General features: G+C 56.2%; 1 protein-coding gene across 2 annotated transcripts in view; it reads right to left on the reverse strand.

Annotated features, from left to right (window-relative positions):
• The window catches only part of FAM78B (family with sequence similarity 78 member B), a 90,432-nt gene extending 82,986 nt beyond the window's left edge, over positions 1–7,446 (reverse strand). For both annotated transcript variants that reach the window (XR_008293002.1, XM_053208941.1), the window contains exon 1: positions 7,014–7,446. Coding sequence is in view for 1 of the 2 variants with exons in the window: in XM_053208941.1 (XP_053064916.1) it covers positions 7,014–7,276 (263 nt within the window). In the remaining variant the exon portion in view is untranslated. The remainder of the gene's footprint in view (positions 1–7,013) is intronic.
• Positions 7,447–7,705: the final 259 nt, after the last annotated feature.

The following is a 7,705-nucleotide window of genomic DNA, read 5'->3' on the forward strand; positions in this document are numbered from 1 at the left end:
AGGCCTCCTGGCAGGGCCGCTTGGCCCCTGAGGCCCTGGGCCCGCTACTGACCCTCCCGGCCACAGAAGCACCCCCCTGGCTGCTGAGATTCCCGGAGGCCGTGTGTGGAAAGCACTCGGCGCAGAGACCTTCCGTGTCATCTTGTCCCCTGCCTTCGTGGCCCTCCCCCCCCGTGGCCCTTCGGTAGCAGCATCTCCCAGACTCAGGAGGCTTTCCCTGATGGGAATGGTTCTCCCACCTCAACACACCGGCCCCTCCGTCTACAACCCTCGGCAAAACTTCCAGGGCGCCTCAGTGACAGGGGAGGGCCGGCGAGAAAGACGGGCAGCTTGTGCAGGACTGTCGGTGTGGGCACTTCTCTGTGGTTGCCGTGCGGGCCCTGACCCCTGCCAGGGACCCCGGCCCTCCACGGGCCCTGCCTCTCTGGGAGTGCTCACCAGAATGCTCTGTTACGGCGAACTTGACATCATTTCTTTTCTCATGATAGCCATTTATGAATCGCAGCCACTTCCTGCGGCCTGTTCAGCGTGAACACATCAGAGAGGGCAGCCCTCTGTTATCTGTGACCCAAGTGGCTGAACAAGAAGGGAGCTACAGAATCACCTACTTGGGGCCTTTGGCAACACTGCGCCTCCCTAGGCCGCAGCAGCGGCCAGCCTTCTCTTTCTTTTTTAAAGTTTACTTATTTATTTTGAGAGAGAGAGAGAGAGAGAGTGAGTGAGTGCGGGAGGGGTAGAGAGGACCCCAATGTGGGGCTCGAACTCACAAACTGTGAGCTCATGACCTGAGCTGAAACCAAGAGACGGGTGCTTCACCGACTGAGCCACCCAGACGCCCCTTCTCTCTTAACCTGGAACATGAAGCGTCTGCAGACCGGGCCCCAAAGACAGCATCTGCCTCTGCTGCCCCGTGCAAGGTCACTGACACCCTGCCGTCCCGTCCACCCAGTGCCCGGTTGTATTTTAGCATCCTGGGTTCCCCCAGCCACGTTTTTAACTCCCTTTCGAACCCTCTTCCTGAAATCTCCTCTGGTTCCTCCCACTCCCTCCAGCCCCGGGGTTGTGCTTTATCTCCAGTGAGCTTAGTGCTTCCTGATAAGGCCTGCTAATCTGCTGCAGCTCCCTTTCTCCCAGATGGGGAAGATTAGAGGCAAAGGGTTAGGCCACCGCCCCCTCCAAGGGCACTCAGGACTCTAAGAAGGGAAGTGCATCCTGTTTCCCATCTGATGCTCTAGACTGGGAGTCCCCAACATTTCCGGTGGGGAGCAGCTCCAGCTACTTCCAGATCATGCCCCCCCCACCCCCATCCAGTGATGAAACAGGAATGGGGGATGGTTGTTGGTGCAACGGCCTGGGGACTTATCAGATGCCCAAAGGAGGCACCTCTACGACCAGTGAGAGCCACCCGCAAAGCCATACTGCACACGCAGGCAGCACGCAGCTGTGAACAAGAAGGGGCGTGCTAGCTTTGGGGGAAATGACGCTAAATGCTAAAGTACCCAGGTCCTGAGAGTCAGGCCACGAGTCAGCGATGCAGGTGACATGCTATGACAAGGTCTCTATGTTACCTCTCCTCGGGCAGGCCCTGGATGCCACTTTATCACAGGTGACAGGAAAGTGAGGCTTCCGCGTTTGCTGAGCGTGACTCGTGGTGCACAGATTACTGCACAGAGACAGAGGAAGCGACAGACAGAAGCCCTGCTCTGAGACGCAGTGGATCTGCTGGGGCAAAGGCAGGATGAAATGACACAAAAGCAAAATGGCATTAAACTGTGTCCGTGCTAAGTGACGGCGCGTATGTCTAGAGTTCGAGAGCTTGGTAGGGTTAGCCTTGGGTTTACTATGAACAGCTGACTTTGAAGAGAGACAGGATTTGTTGAAGGTGACATAGCCTCACTGAGGTCAGAAAAAAATGGCTCATTTATTTTTTTCAAATGTTTATGGAGTATCTGCTAGGAGCTGTGCACTCTTCACCGGAAGAGAATGGATACAGTATCTGCTTTCATGGGGCAGTAGAAGGGTCAGGTGTTAGATAAGTATACAATTACATTCTCGCTAACTGTAGCAAGTAAAAGAATAGTGTCTCGAGGAGACCAGAAGAACCTGAATTTAAACTGTGAAATCAGAGTGGCTTCTGAGGAGGTACCAGCTTAGACGTGACTGAGAAGTAGGAATCTTCTAGAGAAGGGTGAGCAAGCAGAGGACGTCAGACACAGAGCGGCGCAGGCAAAGTTCTGAATTGGGGTGAAGCTGGGTTTTTTGAAGAAATGGAAACAGGCCAACACGGCTTGAGGACAGACATTCAGAGACCAGGGAAGAGGCTGTCCCTTGAATTTGGATACAAATTCAAACTGTATTCCGACTGCAATGAATTTATCAGTAAAAAAGTTTAAGCAGGAAAGCGGTAACACTTACGTTTCAAAAGTATCACTTGGCTCCTGGGTGGGGAAGAGACTGGAGGTGGGGGGTGGGGACAAGAATGGAGGTGGCAAGTTTGTCTAGAAATCCTCTGTTGGAGCAGATGATAGTTGACAGTGACCTGTCCTATGAGGGTATGCGTGGATGCAGATAGGTGCCCGGATTACAGAGCTATCTCGGAGATGGGACCAGCAGGGTTTGATGATGGACCGGACACGTGGGAGGGTATCTAGGGTGACACATGGATGTTTCAGCCTGAGCAGCTCAGGGGCTGGTCTTTACCATGATGGGGGAAAGACTGTGGAGGTGCAGATTTGGGGAGGAGGGAGCTATAGTGGCAATCAAGAGTTCTGGTTTGGGGGTGCCTGGGTGGCTCAGCTGGTTGAGCGCCCAACTCTAGATACCGGCTCAGGTCGTGATCTCGCCATTGTGGGATCGAGACCCACGTTGGGCTCTGTGCTGCGTGTGGAGCCTGCTTGAGAGTCTCTGTCTCCCTCTCTCAAAAGAAATAAACATTAAAAAAAAAAAAAAAGAGTTCCAGTTTGGAGCCATTCAATTTGAGATGTCTTTGAGACAGCCGAGTGGAAACTACATAGACACACACACCTGTACCACAGGTGACTGCATATCACACAGAGGCTGCCGTTGGGATGGATAAAATTACCAGGGAGAGGATCAGATGAGTAACGTCCTGACGAACGGTACTTCGAGGTAAGACAGAGAAACAGCTAGAAAAACGGCATAAAGCTAAAAGATGCGGGTGATTCAAGACGGAGGAAGCTGTCGTTGCTGAAAAAGCAAGTGTTTCTCAACGATGTCTCCTGGATTGGTCACACGGACGTCACAAACTGAGCAAGAACGATTCTGCGATGGATAGAAACCAGCTTGGGTCGAAATGAACAGACGACCAAGGTGGGTTAGTGGAGTCAGATTCTCATTAACATTGGCTCTGAAGGAAGAGTAGAGTAGAGAGACAGGCAGGAGTGAGCTACGATCTCCTAAAAAAGTTTCACCCGGGCTGACCAGAGCTCCCTTACAGCTCGGAAGATGCCTCCCATGGGGCTCCGAGAGAGTGGGGAGGGCTGCTGCTGGCTCTCGCCCTGCACTCCGGCTTCACCTCGTCCGTCCTTGACACATGAACCCCATTCTTTGTTCAAACCTCACTCAGGAAACCTCTTGGGTGCCGCGCTCTAGCATTCAAAGCTGTTCCATCACAAAGATTTTTGTGTCCCTCTTGAAAAGCTCCCACATGGTCTGAAGGAGGTGGGAAGAGCCTCCCGACACTCTGTCTTGGCTCCAATGACCTGACCTCAACCTTCTCTTCCAGGTCACACTGTTCTAGGCCTTCCCGGACAGACCCCAGCCTGCTTTCGGACCTCGTCTCCCACTGCTCTCCTACCTGACAGCTCCCCTTCCCCCAGCCTACTTATGTCCCCTTAGAACAACTTCTTTTTTCCTGACTCCATGTATTTGCTGTTCGTCCCCCTTAAGAATTAGCCCCCCCAACCCCCCCAGGTGAACCTGATCCATTCCTCACACTCACATCCAGCTCCAGTCCTTCTGCCTCCAGAACACGCTGCCTGCTTTCCCAACCCCGTCTCCAGCATTTCTCTGACACCCTGGGGAACACTCCTTCCTCCTGAGGAACAGTGAAGTTGCCTGCTGGTCCTTTGCTTTCTTTGCTGGCGCCCTTACCTGGGAGGCGCTTGGTAAATATTTGTTTACTGATGGGACGACTGAGAAAAGCCAGAGGCCTTTCATCCCCAAAAGAGGAAGGCTTGCAGCTGTCTCCCCAGGGCTGCATCGGCAGCATTCACCAGGGCCCAGGAGACATAAATAGGGGACATAAGTATTCCCCAGCCTGGGTTCTATGTGGTCGTGGGAGGACATTCCAAGTTACATGAGTTCAAGTGCAAACGATGCTCTGGCCATCAGTATCATCAACGATTTCAAATGCTCCTTCAGAAACCAACTCCTTCCTGGAAATGTTGAAACCCTAAACCACAAAAGCCCATGTTTGCTTTTTAAGCCTGTCACTAGAAGTTTCTTGCCATTTTCAATTGTGGATTTCCTCTGGCAGTCCCTTTTATAATGTCGAAAAGGCAGCTTTCTAAGCTAAACCCTCTGATCATATCATGCTTCATGGAACAACAGCATTGCACAGGGTGAAAATTCAGCCTGCGGTGTTCTCCACTCCCCCCCGCCCCCAACTCAAGACACTGGCTAAAGCAGATAACTAACAGGCTGTGATGACATTCATGCAACATGAGGTCCCATTAAAAAGTTTGCACTGGCTAAGTTTTCAGGTCATAAACATTTTGTGGAGATCGGTTCAATCAAATCTGGGCTCCAAAGGTCGCAATTGCTGCGACCACGAAGACAGGTAGACCCTGGGCACAGATCTACAATAACAGGCTTCATGATTTCTTGGGGACACTCCTGCTCCCCTGCAGCAAGATGACCGCCAAGAATCTTAAAATACTGATAGTGGCAGTTTAAAAGCAAAACTTTTCCCCAAGCCCCAAAGGCAAGAATTCGGTCAGGTAAGGTCGGGGAATATGTGTCCCTCAGACCCAACCCCAGCTCATCTCCATCACAGTTGGTTCCGTGGTGGGCACACCCTCCCACTGATCCAAGGAAGTTCAACTACTATGTCTGTTTATAGCTCAACTCGACTCTTCCTGAGGCAGAATATATTTTCTTTTATGGAAAGAAATTATTTGTTTGTTGGCTTTTGATATACTGATTCACGAGAGATATGAGCAACAGAGAGGTCTGGCTGTGCGGTCTGGGGAAAAGTGAGGCTGTTTCTGTTCAGTCCCTCCCAGCCTCCTCTACAGAGGCCCCAGACTGCAATGACTGCCCCCTGCCCCGACCCCCGCCAAGGAGCACACTGCCATCAGAGCCGGGCCAGGGAGACAAAAGGGAAAGCCTCTGCTTGGTCTGGGGCTTGCTCTGTCTGCCTTTGCTGGAAACAGTTTCTACAAAAGCCACTTTAAGAGACCCGTGTGTTCAGATATAATCATCCTTTTGAGGGTGTGTCTGGTTTTAAACGGCATGATCCACCTAAAATAATATGGCCCCCACCCCCATTTCTTACATCCAGCTGTCTTCCAGAAAGATAAGAACACACACTGAGCAGAGGCATTACAGGAAGAAACTAGGCTCTCACCCATCATCACTAGGAATGAGCTCTCTCCAGCAATGAGATCCCGTGCTTAAAGGGAAAAGTTCCAACTCTTTGAGGCGAAGGTGAGGGGAACAAAACGACCTGTCAAAATTTCTTTTAGCACCCACGACTAGTGTTAATTTACATGCTCTCGGAATGCAAGAAAAAGCCTGCCAACTGCCACTGAAAGGATAGTTTGACCTTTCGAAATAGAAACACGCTCGCCCCATATCAACATTCAGGAGATGAACCTTGGAAGTTCTAGAGTCTTCGGGTGATAAATGGCACGAGGCCGAATTTCCAGGAAAGGGTTTCCCTACAGCCTGCAGGTAGGGTGCTCTGGACCAACACCGCAACACAGGTAGAAGGCAGGCCCCCAAACCGTTAGCCGCTGCAGCCGCCCACTGCTCAGACTCTGCTCCTGCAAGGGAGCTGGCAGGGAGGTTGAGAAAACCGAGTAACTAAAAAGTCTTGGACGCGAGGGCCCGCAGCCTGCGCTGCTGGGGCAGGCTGTGGGCTCCTGGCCGCGGCCGCGGCTTCGCCACGGCGCTGGGTCTCCCCGCAGCCGCCCAGCCCCGCGCGCACCGAGCGGCGCTGCTGAAGGAAGTTGGAGAGCTCCCAGCTCGCCGGCAGGATTCGCCGGTGGGCGCCGGGGAATCCCTTCCAGCGCCGCAGTTTGTGAGTGGAGTAAGTAAGGACCCTGGACAGCCAAGGGACCTGCGCTTCGCAGGAGCACAAGGAAAACACCGCGCCACGCCAGCCCCAGGCTGCTCGCACAAGGTGCTCCTCACCGCCGCACACCTCGTCCAGAGGGCGCCGAGCCGGAGAGGCGGCTCGGCCGGGTCTGCGGCTCCGAATGTTAACGCCGGCAGGCTCCCCGGCCTGGGGCACAAGGTTTCAAACCCAACGGTCGAGGGAACCAAGGGCAGAACCAGCGAGTCCCGCTCGGACGCCCGGGACCTTCTCCTCCAAGCCCGCTCGGGCTTTTCCAAAGGACGCGCGGCACAGCCCGTGCGCCCCCGGCACTCCACTCCGCTCCTCTCTCCACAGGTCCCCCCAAACTCTTCCCGGGAAGCGCCCACCAAGCCCAGACGGCGCCCCGAAACTCCCAGGGCACTCGCCAGCCACCCCGACGCCCGTCTCTCGAACCCTCCTCGTCGTGTTCTCGCCGCCCCGCACCGTCCTCCTCGCGTTCACGGAGAGTCAGAAGCAAACCACCAGAAAATGCCTTCGCGAGGAGCCTCCCTACACCCGCCCTGTCACTGAAACAAAAGCGCAGGGAGGAGGGAGGTGGAAGAGGAGGCGGGAGGAAGGTTTAGAAAGAGGATGGGGAGAGCGCTAAGAAGGAGCTGAGCGGGAGGGTCGGGGTGGGGAGGAGAGACGGGGCCAGGGACCCGGCTCCGGCACCGCGCCGCCGGTCGCTTACATGCCCAGGTCGCTGTAGGTGTTGAAGAACTCCATCTGGTTGCACGCCTGGATCCAGCCCACCACCCAGGTCTCGTGGCGGGGGATGGGGGGCATGACCACGCGGGCCGAGGCTTTGAAGTAGGGGGTCTTGTAGCGCAGGACGATGGGCGAGGTCTCCTCGATGCGCGTGGGGCACTGGTCGATGGTGGCGCACACATCGTACACCACGATGTTCTCGCGCCGGATCCGCGCCTTGCAGGTGATGCTTTGGATACAGCCCATCCTGCCGCCCGGCGCCGGCGCGGCGCGGCGTGGGGCAGCGCGGGGGCCCGCGCGGGCAGCCGGGGGCGCCCGTCACGCCGGCATGGCGACGCGCCGCCCGCTCCCGGTCCGGCTCAGCTCGCGCCTGGGAGCGGGGAGCCGCCGCCGGGCATCCTCCGGGGAAGCCCCCTCCTCCGGCCGCCGCGCGGGGTCCCCCGCCGCCCCGACGCCCGCCCGCCGGCCCCCGCCCACGCCCGCCCCCTCTCTCCGGCAGGGCGCGCGGAGCGTGCGCTCCTAGGAGGCGGCGGGCGCCCCCGCCGAGGGCAGGGGGGGGAGCGGCGCTGCGCGGAGCGGTGCCCACCCGGGGCCGGAGCCCCCCGCCCCTCGCCGGAGAGGAGGAGGAGGAGGCGGCGGCGGCGGCGGCGGCATGGAGCCGGGGGAGGGCGGCGG

Source organism: Acinonyx jubatus, chromosome E4 (assembly GCF_027475565.1).
Source record: "Acinonyx jubatus isolate Ajub_Pintada_27869175 chromosome E4, VMU_Ajub_asm_v1.0, whole genome shotgun sequence".
Lineage (NCBI taxonomy): Eukaryota > Metazoa > Chordata > Mammalia > Carnivora > Felidae > Acinonyx > Acinonyx jubatus.